This window comes from Pelmatolapia mariae, linkage group LG8 (genome assembly GCF_036321145.2).
Source record: "Pelmatolapia mariae isolate MD_Pm_ZW linkage group LG8, Pm_UMD_F_2, whole genome shotgun sequence".
NCBI classification, from domain to species: domain Eukaryota; kingdom Metazoa; phylum Chordata; class Actinopteri; order Cichliformes; family Cichlidae; genus Pelmatolapia; species Pelmatolapia mariae.
Window position 1 is genome coordinate 27,822,520 of NC_086234.1, and position 21,627 is coordinate 27,844,146.

General features: G+C 37.7%; 1 protein-coding gene across 1 annotated transcript in view; it reads right to left on the bottom strand.

The window, feature by feature from the left end:
* ca10a (carbonic anhydrase Xa) overlaps positions 1 to 21,627 on the bottom strand; it is a 338,819-nt gene that overhangs the window by 23,774 nt on the left and 293,418 nt on the right. The window contains exon 4 of the mRNA XM_063482203.1: positions 15,656 to 15,841. Within this exon, the coding sequence (XP_063338273.1) occupies positions 15,656 to 15,841 (186 nt within the window). The remainder of the gene's footprint in view (positions 1 to 15,655; positions 15,842 to 21,627) is intronic.

Below are 21,627 nucleotides of genomic sequence, written 5' to 3' on the forward strand. Positions count from 1 at the left end.
ATAGTGGGTCCATTCTTCATCAATGGAAACCTCAAGGCCACTGGATATTTGAAATTGCTACATGATGATGTGTTTCCCTCTTTATGCACTGAAGCTGGCACGTTCCCTGAGTTTTTCCAGCAAGATGGTGCACCACCACATTATGGGTGCCAGGTCGAGCATTCCTAGATTCCTAGGGGGCCTAGCAAAAAAAGTTTGGGAACCACTGCCTTAGTGTAACATATTTCCATAATGGCAAAGTTTCCAATCTTATTTTTTTTTTTTAAACTGCCACTCACTATCACCCCACCAAGGCAGATACTATATAATGATATATAATATAATACAGTATATAAAATTAACTCTTCTGTTTGCCTAACTACACCAATTTCAACTAATTTGCCATTCCTGTTGTCCCTATTTATTTTTTGTATCCTCGAGTCTCTAATGGCTTGGGTGTAACGCGTTACTGTAATTAAATTACTCTTCCACTGAAAAAGTAGAGTAACTAATTAAGGTATTTTAAATACAGTTACTTACAATGTACTTGCGTTACATTGTAAAATAATTAAACTCGCTGAATATCATTATTTAATTTCAATAATTTATCTTCTAAACGTAGAAGTAAACTCTGCCGCTTTAACATCGCTGGAGTGCAGGTGCACGTCATTTCATGCCAGTTTGCTGCATTGTCGTATTCTAAAGCGGAAGATGTCGGACTCGGCTGAAGCAAGTGGCTGTTTTATGAAATGGACATATTCCCGTCTCTTCACTTTTCTGAAACAAGAGGACAAGAATATTACAGTAATATGTAAGCTATGTCCTGGGGAGAAAAAACTATCGGCCGCTGTTAATAGCACGAGTAATCTACTGAAGCGCCTGACACGAGAGCATAGACGAACACTTCTGAGTGATCCTTGTTCATCATCCATGGATAACACCGCGGCAACTCCTGCTAAGCAGGCAAAACTTGATTTTACTTCAGCAGCACAGAAGGTGCGTAAAAAGGTGAGCTTAAAAAATGATTGCAGGCTACATTGTGGAAGAGATGCTACCGCTGCATACTGTAGAGTCTCCGTCTTTAAAAAAAATTATTTATTATTTAAAGAGTTTAATTTCTATTGTTTGCACACTCAAGGTTTATAGGGATTTTAAGAAGTATTTAGTTAAATTACTTATTTAGTAATTAAATTACTTTTCTGACACAGTAATTAGATAAATATTTTAAATACAATATTGACTAAGTAATTAGTAATTAATTACTTTTTTAAAGTAACTTACCCAACACTGGTGACAATAAGGTGGTGTGTCCAAAGCTCCAAGATGGTCACGAGCTAACTGATATGCTAATCCCAAAGGTATTTAAAGTCAAAGCCCTCTATGTAAGGACACTTTTAATAAGTTCCTAAAAGAAACGAAAAAGTATCATCATTTGGGAAAAAATGTCAGCAATTTGTCTTCAAGCAAAATAACATATATTTATTTAAAACAAATGTTTGGGAGCAACCAAGATGGATATTTCTTATTTTAATTTGTTTAAGATAAACTATAATTTCTTGCTTTTGATGTATATTTTTGGTCTTTTGGTCTTTTGGTCTGTTGAAGAGTGAATCAGATAAGGACAAAGATCTTTCCCACATCAGCTCCAAATCAGCATTAAGCAGGTGTGCAACTGATAAGGACAGTGATGATGATTGTTTTGAAGTTGATACTCAACAAATTCAACAAGACATGAGCAGCCAAGTCACTAAAAGGTTTAGAAGTCATGTTAAGCGTGATAACCCTGGCACTAGCAGTGTTGAAGAAGATGATACTGACACCAACTGTATTGCCAGGAGTGTTGGTAAAAAGCAAAGCAAGTAAGTGATGGGAGCAGCATTTGTGATGAAGGCTACATGGCAAGAAGTGATGACAAACCTGGCACAAGCAGTCACAGCAGAGGTTTCATGGCAAGAAGTGAAGACATCCCTGCCATGAGTGTTAATGCTGATGATTACTCCTCATATTTAACTCTCGCGGCATCGCTTTCTGGCAATCCTTCAGATCATGAAGAATTAAATCAAGCTATAATTGCAAGCTTGGAGAGTCAGATGTACAGAATTTGAATTACACCTTTCCAGAATTGTCAAATGAATATAAAACTTTAAATCTCTATGATCAGTATGACACATATTTTCAAATTCTGTAAAATGACCATGTAGCTGATATATTTAATTTTGTGTTTTATTTTCTTTTTTTAGTGCAGAAAAAGTCCCGCTTCAAGAGATACTGCTGGAACTGTCAAGCAAAATTAGCACAAAACAGCAGTGCAAATGTAATATAAATCGCTCTGCTATGTGGGAGGGAGCCTTACATGGTTTTCAAAGGATATCTTATGAGCCCAATTTGATGATGTGTGTGAAATGAGGAAGGGGTTGATTTAGGTGGGCCAAGGAGGGAATTCTTGAGACTACTGATGGACACCATTGCAGGGTCACCCATATTTGAGGGGAAATAAAACTGCAAGAACTTGGCTCTTGAGAGTACTGGTAATTACCTATTTTTCTAAGATTAATAGTGTGAACTGTTTAACTGATATGGATCTTTGCAGGCAACATTATTGACAGTTTTGCTTTTCCTTTAATTCTGTTGCAGTAAGCTTGGTACATGGTGGTCCTAACCACCTAACTTTCTGTCACCAACAGCATTTTCTCTTCTGGTTGGCAATTCATCAAATCCAACTCTGGAACACATAGCTGGCCTGGAACTCTTCAAAAAAGTCAAAAAGGTCAGTATATTTATTTTATAAATCTTATATTGCATTAGAAGTAGTTTGTATTCCATTTGAGCAGGACTGTGTTAATTTGTCAAGGTTTTAATATTCCCAAATTCATCTGCCTCAGTCAGATCGATGTTTTAAGACTTGTTACGGTGATTGTTCTTCAGGATTCATACAGGTAGATACCAACCATTTAACAGCACTTTAGAAGTTTATTTAGAGTATTGAGTGTGAACATATAGTCTTTGTCTCACATTACTCTGTTCATGTGTCTTTGACATGGTTGTCTTTGTGTCTGTTTATTCTTCTGCTGTCTCAGTTTCTGCCGTCATTTTACAGAAAATGCTTTCAGTATGTTGTTAGTTTTGATCAGATATGTTTTCTTATATTTCTTAATTCTTTTTTCTTTTAAACAAAATATTTGATTCAACGCAAAATGTGTAAAAGTGAAGAAAAAACATATTCCCTGATTTCCATCATTTTCTAATAGATTCACTTGCTGAATAATGTTCATTGCGGTCTCATTAATGTTGACATCATTATCTGGAATTATGACATTATTGTTTGTTTGAAGTAATGGCCGGGGCAATGGCCCTTCATCAATGCCATAATAGTTATCGACATGAAAAATGTCATTTATAAACGACTGGATTCCCACATTGTTTGTGACACCTGTATGCCACAGCTGAAGAGGCGCCTGTCCTCCTTGTGTAGAGAGACCGTGGTTGTTCCACTGATTGACACTGATTCTGCTCTTTACTCTTGCTTTTTCAATCCTTGGCGAATAAACATAATACAGACAAAAAAGATGCAGCTCATTCAGTGAATCCAACATATCCCGTTCTTCCATGAAGTTAAAAATATTTCTAAGGTGTCTTGATACAATTCTGTGGAGTTCTGCCCACAGTCTTTCAATTCTTTGGTTATTACTGAAACACATACCTACTCCTCTTCTCTGTAACATAAAATGACCATCCTGTATATTTTCCATTCTATGATCATACCTGACCCTTAAGCCAAACCAAAGTTTTGTATTCCTTCCAAAAATAATGATAATACACATGAGGCTCTGTTACTGGATAAGCAATGTAAGTTGATGGTTTGGCTGAAGCTATCAACAAAGCCATGCAGGCTATAAGAAACAATTCATCCTAAGCTCAGAAATGGACTTCAAACTTTGGGTGGGTGGGAGAAAATTTTCAGATGTCTAAAACATAGTTTATTCATCTACTTTTTTACAAGGATAACTGGACAAGAACCTGTATATATGCCTGCCATTTCACAGATGAAACTCTCGTCAACCTCAACTATGTAGATGCAACAACTGCAACAGTTTGATTGGTTCATTTGATTGGCTCGGTCCTGGAAGTGGTGGTGCCATAAGCTATCCTTAGCATTAGAGAGTAAACCATAGATTTCTATTCAAAATTCCAATTAAATATCGCATGTTAGCATTTTCAGCTGAGACAAGAAAAAACAGACTTAAAAATATGTTAACTGATTAACAGATTTAAATTAACTGATTCGAATCTGTTAATCATTTCATCTACATTTCTGAGTAATTATTTTCTGCCTAAGACACTCTCTGGTGGATTCACTAACACCACTTTTGAACCGTTATCTTAAGACAGGTTATTTAAATGGACCGCATCATTGTGATCAACAAGATCATAAACCAAGCACAGGCAAAAGAACATTGGGCCTATAAGATGCTAATTCTGAATTTCAGTTAAATATTAGAGAGCCTGTGAATATAACGTTGGTAAATATTTTTTAACATAGTGCCCATGTGACCTTGCTTCAGTATTACATGGGCCAAACGGAGAAGAGGAATTTTTCTTTTTGATGGATCACCTGCATATTATGTCTCCACAGTGAACTGAAAGCACTCAAAGCAGCGGCTGCCTGGAAGGAGGAAAATCAATCTAAAACTTACAGCACACTTTAGAAAAGGGTTGGTGAAAATGATGTTGTTGTACCTAATGGGCTAAAACAGTCACCACAATGATGGGATTTCACTCTATGTATAATATGTAGGATGATCATGATCCAGTGTTCTGGTAAAGTTTAAAGAAACTAAATATTGACAACTGGCATAAAAATGCAAAAACAAAGAAAGACTCAAAAGTGCTTGTTCATAGTCGGACAGCCAGCTCTCACTGGTTGATGATGATCCAACCAATTTGGATTACTTTAAAACACACACAAAAAAGTACTTCCTCTTTCAGTTCTAATGTTTTATATATCAGGGGATGATAACAATTATCTGGTCTTTCGTGGGTTATATAAATAATGTTACTGGCTTAACATTAACTAAGGCTCCTCAGTGTTACCTGTTACATCTCAAAACTGAATGCTTTTGTCTGGTTTGACTGAAATGACATGCAGCACATTTATGTGTAGACAAAAGAAAAGTGAAACACTGAAGTTCAGCTGCATAGCCAATCTTTTTACAAAGCAAGTAACTATTATTACTGTGCTGTTGGTATTTTAAAATGGTTTACAACATTTACACAAAAGGTGAGTGTTCATTCTCTTAAACGATGCATAGTATGATTCAGAATAGATTGATGTCATTTAAAATATAGTAGAGTAAAATTTTTGCTTGCGTCATTGTTAAGAGACTCACAGTGGGGTTTTTTTTCAAATTTTCTCGGAAAGGCTTGAATTTAAAGCAGTTCAAGAAAATATGAATAAAGTTGGCCTTCAGATCAAGAACTGTAATTACAGTACTCAGTTATATTAGTGAGGTCCATCTTCTATTCCTCATTCAGCCTTCGATGTCTTTCATTGTTTGGTTACTTCAGTAACCTTCAATAGACTATCACTGTTTACATGGTGCTCACTAAAATGGTTTTTAATTGTCAAACTCAATTTAATCTGAAAATGAAACACCTTGGTCTTTTAACAGGTGCTAAAATATTATGTGTCCACCAGGCTAGCTTCTGTTTTTACACAGAGAATGCTCAGCCATACTATCATTATTTTCTACCTTTATTCTTATTTTTATATGTTTATGTGTATTTATATGTTTATTTATCTCTATCTTTATCTATAAATAGCCATGAAAGTACAGTTTAGTTCTACACTGCAGGATATAATTTTAAAAAATCATCTGCTTTTTTTGTTTTGGGTTGGGTTTTTTGTTGTTTTTTTAAAAACAGCAATAACTTCAAGTCATTATTTCATATGTGATGTTATCAGTTTCTTTTTTTTCTAGAGGGAGAATTAGTGTAATTAGACTGAGTAATTATCTGCCACCTAACACTGACTATGAAGTTTTATTTAATAATAAGAAAGACTTTCTGTTCTTTATTAAATTCATTATGTTCTGCCACTCTTTTATATTTATTTAATACATTTCATTCATGCATTTTTTCTGCCGTGGACATTGGTATGCAGTAAAGTAAATGTGAGCTAAAAACACAAACACCCTCACACACACAGACATAAATAAAAACTTAGGCAAACCACACAGTTACATACAATTTTTCAGCAAAGTGGAAGAGAAAGACCAAAGAAAAAGCCATGCTGAGTTTGACAATAAAAAGGGGTGATTTAAAGATGAAAGTTTGAGTTTTAATGCACCCACATACACACAAACACGTGCCATTCCTGCCACAGGAAGCAATTTCAGAAGGAGGTTCTGCTTTAAAAAGTTTGAATATTCCACTCTTTGCTCACATTTCAAGGATGTGCACAGCGTCAGCAAAATCTGCACATCAGGCAAGGGAGCTGGCAAGCGAGAATTTTTCTTCATTTTCAATTATGAAGAATCTTATTGGACCTTGAAATCACAACTCTAGCTCTGAGAAGGGCTATGGCGGGGAGTGGTGAAGGATGAGTAAGATGTTTTCTAGTTGCCATTTTAACCAGAAACAATTGTTTGAGTGAGTAGAATATGACAAAATGGAATAGGATGAAAAACGGGAACATCTGTTGGCTATCTCCTGGCCTTGGTTTCCCTGTTATTTGCCAGCTTGCATGCAGTACAACTGTCAATATATGCAAGAGGTGAGGCCAGGTATTAAGCTGAAAAAAATAAAATAAAATAAGTTAACTGTATTCATGCTTTTCATAGGTCCAGTTCAGAAACTGAAAGACTGCTTTGCATCCCCCCAAGTCTCGACCTCAACATTATTGAAGCACTATGGGATCAACTTAACAGGGAAAGCTCTGTTCTGGTCTCTGTCTAGATGACCCCACAGTAAAGGCAGCCAACATCTAAAGAAGAGATTCGGAATGTCCTTCAAGAACCCTGAAGAACTATTTCCGAAGGCTACTCAAGGAAAAACTCCCAGAGAGAGCTCGGGCTATCTTGAAGAATTAAGGTGCTCATAACAAAAACTCTGTTTTTGCTTTATATGCTAGCTTCCCATTTATTTTGCACATTGTGTTAATTAATGGCTGCACACATTTTGCATTGTCCTAGCAAAATCTAAAGAAATTTTTCTTTTGGTAAGTGTTTAATTTCTTGTGTTTGATTGAAACGTAGTAACAACTAAATGACATTTCACAGTGTGTAACTCCACTCCTCACAGATTTATTTAAATCTGGTAGCCTCAAGCATCTGGTAGAATGGGAGGTCTTGTGATCTACCACGGCAGGTCTCACCTATTTATGTGCCAGTCAAGAACTAATTTGAATCCATTGCCCTATAACTTAATGGACATATCCCTATAGTCACCGCTGTGTATAGCCCACCTAACTCCAGTGCTGATTTTATCAATGAATATGCTGCTTTTCTCACCCATTTTGTTCATTTTCCCCATATTACTGGGAGACTTTAATATTACATATGGACAATATCAATAATCATCTCTCACTAGGGACATTACTTCTTGCTTGGATATGTTTGGACCGCTGCAGCATGATGATTTCCCTACACACTGCAAAGTAAATATCCTGGACCTAATCGGTTGTCCTGGCGTCACTCGTCTTAACTGTATAGCAATTGATCTCCCCCATCTTTGGCTGCATGTTAATATCTTTTGATGTTAATTTCACTCTATCCAAAGCAAATATCCAATGTGTCATTTCATTTCACAAGATCAAAGGCATTAATTTAAATGCTGTTTTGAGTGGTATTGACAGTCTCCCCAGCATAAATCCTCCATCCACCCCTGAAGAACTAGTTGCTCATTATAATGATGGCCTCCGTGGAATTTTAGATGCCCTGGCTACTTTAAAAAACACTCACTTTTTTCACCCACTCTGGACCATGGTTTGCGTTTGAATTATGTCAGCTGAAAGCTAAAGCCCTTCGTCTGGAACATCTCTATGAAAGATCTGGACATCCACAAGAAAATGTACAATAACCATAGTCATCTTTAAAAAGGATGCTATACCTTCAGCAATATCTTCTTAATATGCAGGTTTAGTCAGTTTAGGTCAAGGGAACACAAGGGCCCTTTTCTCCATAGCCATCAATTTGTATTCTGCCACTTATTGTAATACTTAAATGTCATTTTTGAACACTAAAGTTTACAAGATTTACAAGCAACTAACCACTTTTTCAATTCCCTCAGCCTATGACTCAACCTTGCACAAAAGTAATTCGCACTGAAATATCTCTAGCATGAACTCTTGTGTTCGTGTTAAATTGTTGGTGCTCAAACTGTCTGGCTATATTGTATTCTACATTATTTGTATGGTTATTTTATTATATAGTTTCATATAATGTGCTAGCATATGTGCACTTTTACGGAGCTGCTTTTTAATCTCGTTATACTGTGTATAATGACAATAAAGGCCTTCAACTTCAACTATTTCTTTGGTGCACTTTCAAGTCTGACACTTTCCTCTGTTTCTGAAGTTTCTGACTTAATCTGAAATCCAAGCCATCCACTTGTTAATTGGACCTTCTATTGGACTTTCTACCCTCTTGGTTGGAGCCTACTGACCCTCTCTGAACACCATAATACCTGCTATTATTCCTTCTTCCCTCACCTCTGGTATTGTTCCCTGATCTCCCAAATCAGCAGATAACACCTATACTTAAAAAAACCTGGCGCAGATCGCCAAAATTCCATCAATCGTCATTGTACATCCAACTTAGCCTTTATATCTTAAATCCTTGAGAAAGTACCTGCATCTCAGGTCCCACTCACTTGTCTGGCTGTAACCTTTATGAACAATTCCAGTCTGGTTTTTGCCCCCTTCATATTACACAAACAGCTTTGGTAGAAATCACAAATGCCCTTTTCATGGCAGCTGACTCTGGCTTATTAACCATTCTAATCGTCCTTGATCTGTCTACTGCCTTTGACACTATATCCTATAGCATTCTTCTTGAGACTCTTGCTTCTATTGAAATCACAGATACAGCCTTAGATTGGTTTGAATCTTATCTCTATGGCAGCACTCAGTTTATTCAATTATGAAATTTTAAATTCCGTTAATTTCCAGTTACTACTAGAGCCCTTCAGGTCGTGGACCCTCTTTTATTCATCATCTATATACCTCCTCTTGGTCATATTTAATACCCGTTTCATTGTAAGATATATGTACTGTTTAATGCACGAGTTACAATGAACAACACATATTAGGAAACAGTATTTTTACATGAAGCATTTAAAAAGTTTGTTATGAGGCTGTAGGAAAGCAGTAGTAGTGGTAGTAGCCAAAAGTAAACTGATATTAGTCAATTGAAGCATTATGTTAGTTGCTAGGTGTTTCCATCCAGCATCTGCTGACTTTCAGTCAAATAAAATTTAAAAATGTAAAACGAATCATCTTTATAGAAAGCAAAAAATAACTCATTCAAATTATTTTGAATTTGCAACCTATTATGTGTAACTGTCAATTTCCTCCAATGTCTGTATTAGAGTTAGTGTGGCCACACAATGTCCACAATATTTTGGTACTGCAAATACTAAATAGGGGGGGGGAGAGCAAAAATACCTGAAGCCACCAGTACTACCCCTCAGGGTCCTAGTACATGTACCTATGGTATGAATTTGAAAATCATAGGTGACTTCCTTCTTATAGTGTTCACAAGATATTAAGAAATCTTGATCTCTGACCTCGACCTTGAGGTTAAGGTCAGTGAGATTTGTCAGTATGATCTGCAAACATAAACTAAGATTTAAGAATGTGTGTAGGGATTACCTTCTAGGAAAATAAATGTTTTTATAATATTTGGGTAGAACTCTCTTCATACTGACTTTGTTAAAGTATCCCAGCACAATAAATATTACTTCTAGGTTAGAGTCCTGTAAACCAATAATAATGTTGTACAGTTTGTCCAGAGCTGATCTGTCAGCTTGTGAGGGGATGTAAAAAGCCAAGATTTGTATATCACCTTCCATTCTCTGAAGGAGGAAAAATGATTTCATTAATTATAATAAATCTCCCTGTCAGGACTGCAGTTATTTTTGCTGCCGCACAAATTGGTTATTTGTATAATGGCCATGACAGAATGCAGCAATGTGAGTGGCTCATGAACAAAGCCAGTGAAACTAATTCTTTCACTCATCAAAAATTTTAAATGGAATAGCACAAAGAGCACACTTTTTTATGCATGAAAAAAAAGCATGCAGAAGTCAAATTAAATGCTTCACCGCCATGCCTTTGACAGGGCTGTGCCTCTTGGAAGGACTGATGCAAATCACTACAGTCATGCAAGTAGTGATGCAAGAGGTAATTTCACATTTGGAGATTTGGAAGGGAGGTTTTTTGAAATCCACTGTGTAAACTAAACAAATGGAGACTTTTGTAGATGTTAAATTTTTCTTTCAAACAATATATGTTTCCATGGGATCATTAGATTTCACGTGCTCCATCTATAAATTCCTTATAATGCTGCATTTTGATTGTATTGAAATTCCTCAAGTACAATTTTAAAGTGAATCCATTTTACTTCACTTACTTTTTCCAGTGTTGGCAAGAAAGAACTCTCAAATCAAAGTATTCACTCACCATTCCAAATCACTAAATTGTTCCAATCTCTTTCATGGCCACAGGTGAATAACATCAAGCACAGCTCTTTCAAAATATTGTTTGAGCCTATCATACAGTATCTCATCAACCCTGATTCAGTAGAAACAAGTAGAAAAACCTACTGAATGTCACGATACTTCTTAATGTGTTTAAGTTATTTTTTTTTATATAAAAAGCTGTGTTTCTTAACATTGTTTCACAAAGTAGGAAACAATTCTAAAGCTTTTTAGAGGTCCCCCCTCGAACTTATTATTGTTCTATTATGTACTGCCACAATGTATTTCTGGTGGTATTTATTACCCATGTAGCAACCAGGTCTGGCCCGGATCTGGTATCAAGCCGGCACTGCTGGCTGACTTCTGGCATGGTAAGACGTATGTCATCAGGATATGGGCCAGGCCTGGCATAGGTGGCACTGTTTATGCGATGGCATGCCGTATCTGGCCCAATTGTGGTTTGGTTTATGTGGCCCAGGCTCATAGAAAACAGGTCTGGCCTGGACCTGGCATCAAGCTGGCACTTCTGACTGACTGGTGTCATGTCAGGGTGTATGTCAACCAGATGTGGGCCAGGTCTGGCAATGATGACACTAATTATGTTCCTATTTTGCTATTTTAGTTAGAAGACCCAAATGCCATGTTGCAATACTATACTGCTATGGTAGCCAACGTTTCAAATGCAGGTTTGACAGGTTTGTGACTGTACACTGTATCCAAAACCTAGTGAGGGTTTACTCATGTTTATCACTGTGTTGCTGTAGCTCAGGAGGTAGAGCAGGTCACCTACTGATCGGAAGGTTAGTTGTTCGATCCCTGGCTCCTCCAGTCTGCATGTCAAGAGTGTGAATGTATATGAATGTAGTTAGGAAACACTCAGTTTAGAGAAAGTGTGTGAATGTGACATGTTGTATAGAGCACTTTGAGTAATCTGGGAAAGGGAAAAGCGCTATGAGAATCAGTCCATTCACTGTCCGAACAGAGTTTCTTCATGTTACTTTTGCACTATTATGTTCCAGCATATGTTGTTATTACATGTTCTGATTACGGTACACATTACGCTGACATCTGGGGCCAGAGCTGAAACTGTTCTGGGCCAGCACAGGGCCACCAGTGTGTCTGCTGCTGGTCCATGTGTGGGCCACATCTGGCAAACCAGATCTGGGCCACCAACAAACCTTAGAAAGAGTAAAAACACTTTTTTTTTACATCACTGTACACACACCTGTGCCATTGCTACCATCGTAACTATGGTTGTGTTTTTGGGGAAGCACTGATGGAAGTTGGTTGTTTCCAGGGGTGGGAAGTAATGAAGTACAAATACTTTGTTACTGTACTTAAGTACAATTTCCATGTATCTGTACTTTACTTGAGTAGTTTTTATTCTGACTACTTTTTACTTTTACTACCTATATTTTTAAACAAATATCAGTACTTTCTAATTCTTACATTTTCAAAACATGCTCATTAATTTTGCTTTAATGCAATTGGGTTGAGTTATTATTTTGTCATTCTGAGCCTCCAAACATCAAACCAATTTGAGCCTAAACAGAAACACATGAAAGGCAATCCTGTTTGTGTATTATCACCAGGGGATGCCACATAAAAAGAGACGATGTGTGCCAAAGTCAAGTGCCAAAGTGGGACGGTGTTTTTTTTGTTTGTTTGTTTTGTTTTGTTTTTGCCACAGCGCCAGAATGACTGCAGGTCTCCATAAGTTGCGGTACTTAAGCATTTAGCTAGCACTACTGAAGAGGAGTGAACATAAAGGGAGTGACTTTTTTTTAAGTGTCAGGTGATTTCAAATACAGCGTTTCTATCAGCTCAAAAAACATCAGCAAACACACAAACTGCTTGTGTGTGGTTTGTCTCAGTGTGTTGCTAGCTAAAGGTCCAGCTACTGCATTTCACAGGGAGAGAAAAGAAAGAGAGCGAACTTCACTTACAGATGGAGAAAGACAAGAAAGACAGGACAGGAGAGGAAGAAGAGAGCTTAGATTTAAAGGTAAGGACTGCTCAATGGTATTTGATAAACCGGAAATGTAAAGCTTACATATAAGGCCTCATGTTTTTAATCAGATATTAGGTAATCAGATAAACATGTAACATTGATTTGCAGCATGTTTCACAATATGAAAAACACAAACTGAGGCAGAGTAACTACACATGATGATTTATCAGCTATGATAAAGCATCAGGTAACGTTAATTACTTGTCACCTCACAGGACATTGATCAAAACTGTCTGATATGTCTCTAATCAGAGAGATTTGTGTGTAATTACAAACGACAGCAAAAGCACTTCCAGTGTCACCTCAGTATGTTTGGAAAATCTTTTTTGACAAACTCATTATGGCTCAGCTTTTTCTGCTGCTGAAAGCAAGGGAGTACAGCATGTCTTTCTTCTCTAATGACCAGTATGCCTTAATGCTGGCCAAAAATAAATGCCTTAATCATTCCTTTCTGCTTGCTCCAATTACCATTGCCATATGAGTCTGTTCTGTACTACCGACCTGTACAAACACAGAAACTTAAACGTACGATTAGTATTTTTTTGAGGTTATTTAATTTTTTAAAAAGATATTGTACTCATAAATATACATAATTAGATTGTAATTACATTTCCAAAAAATGGATGCATTCTCATAGACTTATAATTAATACATTAAAAATACACAGGAGTGGGCACTGGTTTGTGGAAATCGCCATGTTCCCCCAACATATTTGAATATAGTGGTCAGTTTGTTTTATCATCAGAGAAGGGATCCCCTTCCCTAAATTAGTAAAAAAATAAATAAATAAATAAAATGTATTATTATTAAAATGCAAAGGAAAGCGAACGCCACCAGAACCTTAATGAAATATCATCCTCTTCATCCTCACCTGAAGCTTTATACCCTGTACTAAAGTCAGGGCTCTAATGCACAAAAATATGCATAAATATGCGTCACTATTTCTGATATTGTCGCCGTTACTTAGGAGATTGGCCATGGGATCCTCCTGTCTCAGGACCGCTGGCTACCCGCTAAACAACAAGTGTGCTAAAAATCCCATTTTAACAATATTCCATAAAAGTTCCATTAATGTACCAGGAATACTAGATTTTAGTTAACTGGTTAGATTTGTTGACATAATTCACTTTCCCAGTTCCATATGTTGCACCTGAAAAAACATCATTTATTGCAAGTAGGGATGGGTATTGATAAGATTTTCACGATTCCGATTCCATTTTCGATTCTGTTTAACGATTCGATTCTTTATCGATTCTCTTATCGATTCTTTTTAAAAAAGGAGAACACTAAGGTCGATTAGCTTAGAACTTTGTTTTATATCTTCTCTTTGAACAAGATAGAAATTTAGGAGTAACATGGCCTTACAAACCCAACAGTGAGATCTTAAGAGATCCACAGCCTACGGCTCTTCAATGGGGTGTCACAGGGTCCCCAGGAAAAAAAATTGTAAATGTAAAATAATAAAATAAATATTCTTCTGTAGCAATAACAAAGTATAACATAAATTATTCTGTAGCAATTACACAAGAATATCCAGTAATGTCCCTGCCTACAATTAAACACATTCACTTACCGAAAATCGGGGGCATCTGCTGTGGCAAATGGGTGCAAGCCTTTGACCACAAACTTAGTCACTGCTCGGTGACATTCGTCTATCCTGGCCTGAAAGGAGACGCTACCGGTAGACTGCAGCGACAACTGCCAGCATCTGAGCCAGCCAGACTCTGTCTGTCTCTCTCATCATGGACACCTAAATACAACGCACAGTAATGGCAGGTTTTGTAATAAGGCAGATCGTGCTAACATAATATGCACTGTTAGTTTATTATTTACCTGCTGCATTAACGGGAGAGGACGCGCAAACATTACCGCTGCTGCTGGGTTGAGATTCATGAGTCCGGAGCGGAATTAAAAACACGACATTCATTTAAGGTCATCGCGTGTTTTGTGAGCAAATGCTTTTGCATATTCGGAGTGTTTCCTCCCTTAAATGAAATATCTACTTTGCAAGTATTGCAAGTTGCCCTGTTGTCATCCGTTCTCATAAAGTAACAAACTTTTGAGCGTTTGAGCAGCTTAGGCACCGTGTTTCCTGCCAGGTAAATGACGCTCCGCAACGTGGTGACATCATTCGGGGCGACTGGAATCGATAAGGGAATCGTTTGCAAAAATGGCAAACAATTCCAAGGAATTGAAACAGTGGGAACCGGTTCTCAACAAGAACCGGGTTTCGATACCCATCCCTAATTGCAAGCCCTCCCTGCCTGCCATAACAGGATGTGACAAGATTAAAGACCGTGGAGAAAAAAAGGTTGTTTTCTTAATTTCATGAAAATGCATGTGCGTGTCAATGTTATCTTCAGATAGCAATGCAAATTATGCTCATTAAATATATTTTGAATAAAGCAAAATTAAAAAACAAAAACCTACCTTCTGGCTTGACACATACCTGCATGTTTCTGTGACATAAAGCACAAGCTGACATTTTCCCCCTGATACTACTGAGTGACTTTCATGTCAACATGAAACACATGTCTGATCATTTAGTGCACTTGGAGCTGATCAGTATTTTAAAATTGAGCTGCAGTGCATACCACTGATTTCAGTGACTTCACTGATTTGCAGGATTTAAAGCAGTAGATGTTGTTGTGATAAAGAATGTATCAAGATGGTGTCATTCTTTTATTCATCAGGCTGCTGTAAGAAATGTGTATTATTTCAGGAATGATGAATTAATGAATCAATGTTTGAATATCTTCTCCTTCAGCAGTAGTGTGACTAGCACTGGCTGGAGAATTTTCAAGACCAACTTTTTATCTTTGACAACCAACTACTAATTTTGATATAATGCTAGTCAGTGAAATAGATTTTCATTTTCATTTGGTAATTTATTTAGTTAAAATTTGCTTTACAAAAACACCTATTTCTATGGCTAGCTATTTCACATAATAGTTTCACATCTGCACACACCTCTCCAGAGAAGGCCTGTCCGTTAAGTAGGTGCTCGGAGCCCAGGACATCCTCACTGCCAAAGTGTAGTCGGATCTCCTCCAGACGGTGGCTATACGTCATTGGCCCTCCAGAGATGTTAACCAGGTGCTCCTTGTCCAGTCGAAGAGAGACATGACGGCCTGTGTTGTACATCGTTCCTCCCACCTGAAAAAAAAAAAAACCAGATGGCGCACAGGTGTTTACATATTAATATGAGGTGCAGTTGTGAGCGGGACAAACATTACGACAAAGTTAATTATCAGTTTCAACAGCTATAAATAGATCATTTTTACCATACTGCCCCTATAAACCCAGGCAGTTTTTGGAGAAAACTTAAACCTGGAGCTCCAAGTGCCGGAACCATAAGATAGGTTAAATGCTTGTTGTACAGAAACAATTTTGAGGGAACATTGTTACAAAAAAAGGACTAACTCAATATGATTGGGTGGAAATTTTGTAATACAATATGTTCATATACCCAAAGATTATATGAGTGCAGGTTATATAAAAAAAGTGAACTGGCAGGAAGTGCTAAAGCAATACAAAAAAGTTTGACCAAATCTTACACCAGATTCTTTAAAAAATTCAATATCTTTTGTGTTGTTGTTTTTTTTTTATCTGTAGGTTTAAAACACTTTTTACTGAATGGCGTTGGAGAATTGTGAAGGAAATGTTGCCTTTTTTGCAATTTTTTTGAACAGTTGTCCTTTTTTAAGCTATATGAGCTTGGCTTTTATTAATATGGAGATGTGGGTGTCTTGCATTTTTGAAATGTAAGTATTTACTAATGACATGCAGTCAACAGAACTAATGCAGAAACAGTCCCGAGGGCTTTATTTTAATTTGGCAGAACTCTGACCCAGTAAAAAGAAAGGAAGGTTGAAATAATCAGGGTAGAATCACAATTCATAATACATGGGAAATATGGTATATATTAGTAGCTTTGCTTATTTATAATATTATTCATAATCATCAGTGTTTCAATGTAAAGCATTGGTATTCATGCCGTGACTCTGCACGGACTCCCATCTACTCTTTCTCTGCATCTGCTTCTCTTCTGCTCTTTCATTCCTTTTAGTGCTAGCGCTTTCAAAATGATCCCCTTCAAACCCCCACCCCCACACACACTATTATAAAAATCCCAGCAAAAAGGAGTCTGCCTTCACATTGTAAATATTTTATAGATGCTCTGAAAAGTCAATAATTTGAAAGGAGAAACAGATAGGAAAAGAGAGTGATGCAAAGAGGAGATAAGTACTGTTAGGAGAGAGGTGTGTTGAATTTAGTGCCAAAAGAGGAAGAGTAACGAAGTAAAGTGAGGCTTTGTTGGCTCCCTGGCAAGGCAGTGGAGGTGAGGTGAGAACCCTGAAAAGGACAGAAAAATCTTATCTCCCTCAAGGTCTAAAATCAGAGATTAAGAAGGTCCTTCCTTTGAGTCAGTGGCCAGCTGTCTTAGGAAATGGTCTGTACTGAAGTAAGGTAGTTTGGTACATAATGGGGGCAAGACATTTATATCTTCGATTCTTTACATATTTTACAGTCAATCTCCAAATACATTGAAGCTTGAATAATATTCTGTTTAGAAAAAAGAAACCAAGAAAAAATTTAATAATTTAATAACTCATTATATCCTTAAAAAAACGCTAACTGGAACCAAATAAAACCAATTCATTTAGATTCTGAGACTAATCTTATGGAGAAAAAAGTGACTCCAACTTCGGTTTGGCTCACCTAGATGCTAATTTATACTCTTGTGTTTGAAAATCTGTTGAATGAATTCAGCATTAATTCTTTTAACGTTAAGTTATTTTTCTGGCTGCTTGGAACTTGGGAAAAATAGATGTCCAAGTCCAAAATTGCCTGACTTTCACCCCACATGACATTCAATTCAATTCAATTCAATTTTATTTATATAGCGCCAAATCACAACAAATGTCGCCTCAAGGCGCTTTATATTGTACAATAGATCGAACAATAATAAATACAGAGAAAAACCCAACAATCATATGACCCCCTATGAGCAAGCACTTTGGCAACAGTGGGAAGCAAAAACTCCCTTTTAACAGGAAGAAACCTCCGGCAGAACCAGGCTCAGGGAGGGGCGGCCATCTGCTGCGACCGGTTGGGGTGAGAGAAGGAAAACAGGATAAAGACATGCTGTGGAAGAGAGACAGAGGTTAATAACAGATATGATTCGATGCAGAGAGGTCTATTAACACATAGTGAGTGAGAAAGGTGACTGGAAAGGAAAAACTCAATGCATCATGGGAATCCCCGGCAGCCTACGTCTATTGCAGCATAACTAAGGGAGGATTCAGGGTCACCTGGTCCAGCCCTAACTATATGCTTTAGCAAAAAGGAAAGTTTTAAGCCTAATCTTGAAAGTAGAGATAGTGTCTGTCTCCTGAATCCAAACTGGAAGCTGGTTCCACAGAAGAGGGGCCTGAAAACTGAAGGCTCTGCCTCCCATTCTACTTTTAAATACTCTAGGAACAACAAGTAAGCCTGCAGTGCGAGAGCGAAGTGCTCTAATAGGGTGATATGGTACTACAAGGTCATTAAGATAAGATGGGGCCTGGTTATTTAAGACCTTGTATGTGAGGAGCAGAATTTTGAATTCAATTCTGGATTTAACAGGAAGCCAATGAAGGGAAGCCAATACAGGAGAAATATGCTCTCTCTTTCTAGTCCCTGTCAGTACTCTTGCTGCAGCATTTTGGATTAGCTGAAGGCTTTTCAGCGAGTTTTTTGGACATCCTGATAATAATGAATTACAGTAGTCCAGCCTGGAAGTAATAAATGCATGAACTAGTTTTTCAGCGTCACTCTGAGACAGGATATTTCTAATTTTAGAGATGTTGCGCAAATGGAAGAAAGCGGTCTTACATATTTGTTTAATATGTGCATTGAAGGACATGTCCTGGTCAAAAATGACTCCAAGGTTCCTCACAGCATTACTGGAGGCCAAGGTAATGCCATCGAGATTAAGAATCTGCTTAGATACCATAATTCTAAGATTTTCAGGGCCGAGTACAATAACCTCAGTTTTATCTGAATTAAGAAGCAGAAAGTTAGCGGCCATCCAGGTCTTTATGTCTTTAAGACATTCCTGCAGTTTAACTAATTGGTCTGTGATACCTGGCTTCATGGATAGATAGAGCTGCGTGTCATCTGCATAGCAGTGAAAATTTATGCTATGTCTTCTAATGATGCTGCCTAAGGGAAGCATGTATAATGTAAATAGAATTGGTCCTAGCACTGAACCCTGTGGAACACCATAATTGACCTTAGTGTGTGAAGAGGACTCTCCATTTACTTGAACAAATTGGAGTCTATTAGATAGATATGATACAAACCACTGCAGTGCAGTACCTGTAATACCTACAGCATGTTCTAATCGCTCTAATAGGATATTATGGTCAACAGTATCGAACGCAGCACTGAGGTCTAGCAGGGCAAGCACAGAGATGAGTCCACTGTCAGAGGCCATAAGAAGATCATTTGTAACCTTCACTAAAGCTGTTTCTGTGCTGTGATGAGCTCTGAAACCTGACTGAAACTCTTCAAATAAGCCATTCCTCTGCAGATGATCTGTTAGCTGTTTGACAACTACTCTTTCAAGGATTTTTGATATGAAAGGAAGGTTGGAGATTGGCCTATAATTAGCTAAGACAGCTGGGTCTAGAGATGGCTTTTTAAGTAAGGGTTTAACTACAGCCACCTTGAAGGCCTGTGGTACATAGCCGATTATTAGAGATAGGTTGATCATATTTAAGATCGAAGAATTAATTAATGGCAGGACTTCTTTGAGCAGTTTTGTAGGAATGGGGTCTGAAAGACACGTTGATGGTTTGGAGGAATTAATTATTGAAGTTAACTCAGAAAGATCAATTGGAGAAAAAGAGTCTAACTTAACATCAATGGTACTAAAAGTAGCTGTAGATAATATTACATCTGTGGGATGATTATTGGTAATTTTTTCTCTAATGATAAGAATTTTATTAGTGAAGAAGTTCATGAAGTCATTACTAGTTAACGTTAAAGGGATGGTTGGCTCAGTAGAGCTCTGACTTTTTGTCAGCCTGGCTACAGTGCTGAAGAGAAACCTGGGGTTGTTCTTATTTTCTTCAATCAGTGACGAATAGTAAGATGTTCTGGCTTTGCGGAGGGCTTTCTTATAAAGCAACAAACTATTTCTCCAGGCTAAATGATGATCCTCTAAATTTGTGACACGCCATTTCCTCTCCAGCTTACGAGTTATCTGCTTTAGGCTACGTGTTTGAGAATTATGCCACGGAGTCAGGTACTTCGGATTTGAGGCCTTAGTTTTCACAGGAGCTACAGTATCCAGAGTCGTACGTAGTGGGGAGGTAAAATTATTAACAAGATAATCGACCTCTGTTGGAGTAGCGTTCAGATAGCTGCTCTGCTCTGTGTTGGTACAGGGCATTGAAGATGATAACAGTGGGTGGATTATATTCTTAAACTTAGTTACAGCACTTTCAGAAAGACATCTACTTTGATAAAGTCTACTCTCCACTGCTGTGTAATCAATTATTGTAAATGTAAATGTTATCAGGAAATGATCAGACAGCAGAGGGTTTTCAGGAAACACTGTTAAATGTTCAGTTTCTATGCCATATGTTAAAACAAGATCTAGAGTGTGATTAAAGTGGTGCGTGGGTTCTTTTACATTTTGAGAGAAGCCAATTGAGTCTAATAACAGATTAAATGCGATGATGAGGCTGTCATTTTTAGCATCTACATGGATGTTAAAATCACCCACAATAATTATTTTATCTGAGCTGAGCACTAAATCAGATAAAAAGTCTGAGAAATCAGAGAGAAACTCTGTGTAAGGCCCAGGTGGACGATAGATGATAACAAGTAAGACTGGTTTCTGAGTTTTACAGCTGGGTTGGACAAGGCTAAGCATCAGGCTTTCAAATGAATTAAAAGTCTGTCTTGGTCTTTCGTTAATTAATAGGCTGGTGTGAAAAATTGCTGCCACACCGCCCCCTCGGCCTGTGCTTCGAGATTTCTGGTAGTTAGAATGACTCGGGGGTGTTGATTCATTTAAACTAACATAATCATCCTGCTGCAGCCAGGTTTCTGTAAGGCAGAGTAAATCGATTTGTTGATCAATTATTAAGTCATGTACTAACAGAGACTTGGAGGAGAGAGACCTAATATTTAATAATCCACATTTCACTGTTTTACTCTTTGGTTCAGATGTGGATACTGTATTGTTCTTTCTTTGTGATTTTTTATGTTTAAGTTGTTTATTGCTGGTTTTTGGTTTGTTTTTTGTCTTTTTGGGAACTGACACCGTCTCAATGGAGATGGGTTTTTGGGGGGGTAGCAGGAGGAGAGAAGCTGCAGAGAGGCGTGTAAGACTGCAACTCTGCTTCCTGGTCCGAACTCTGGATAGTCATATTTTGGGGGGTTTAATAAATTGGTCCATATTTCTAGAAATGAGAGCTGCTCCATCCAAAGTGGGATGGATGCCGTCTCTCCTAACAAGACCAGGTTTCCTCCAGAAGGTTTGCCAATTATCTATGAAGCCCACATCGTTTCTGGGACACCACTCAGACAGCCAGCAATTTAAGGAGAACATGCGGCTAAACATGTCACTCCTGGTCTGATTGGGGAGGGGACCAGAGAAAACTACAGAGTCCGACATTGTTGGACTGCTGTACATGCAAGCAGGTAGCTGGTAGCTGGACAAACTGGCAAAATGCAGTGGTCTGCATACTTGACAATGGTGACATTACTGCTTTAGTCATTGCAAAATGCTAACTCTGTGTCTGTATGTGTTGGGGGCAGCATACGACCATGCAGCGTTTAAAGCTTGGAAGTACTGACATTACTTTAAGGTTTATCCTGTAAAACCGGACAAAAACATTAGCGTCTGCTGTACACTCTGTGTGGGAAGAAAACTTCTTTCTACA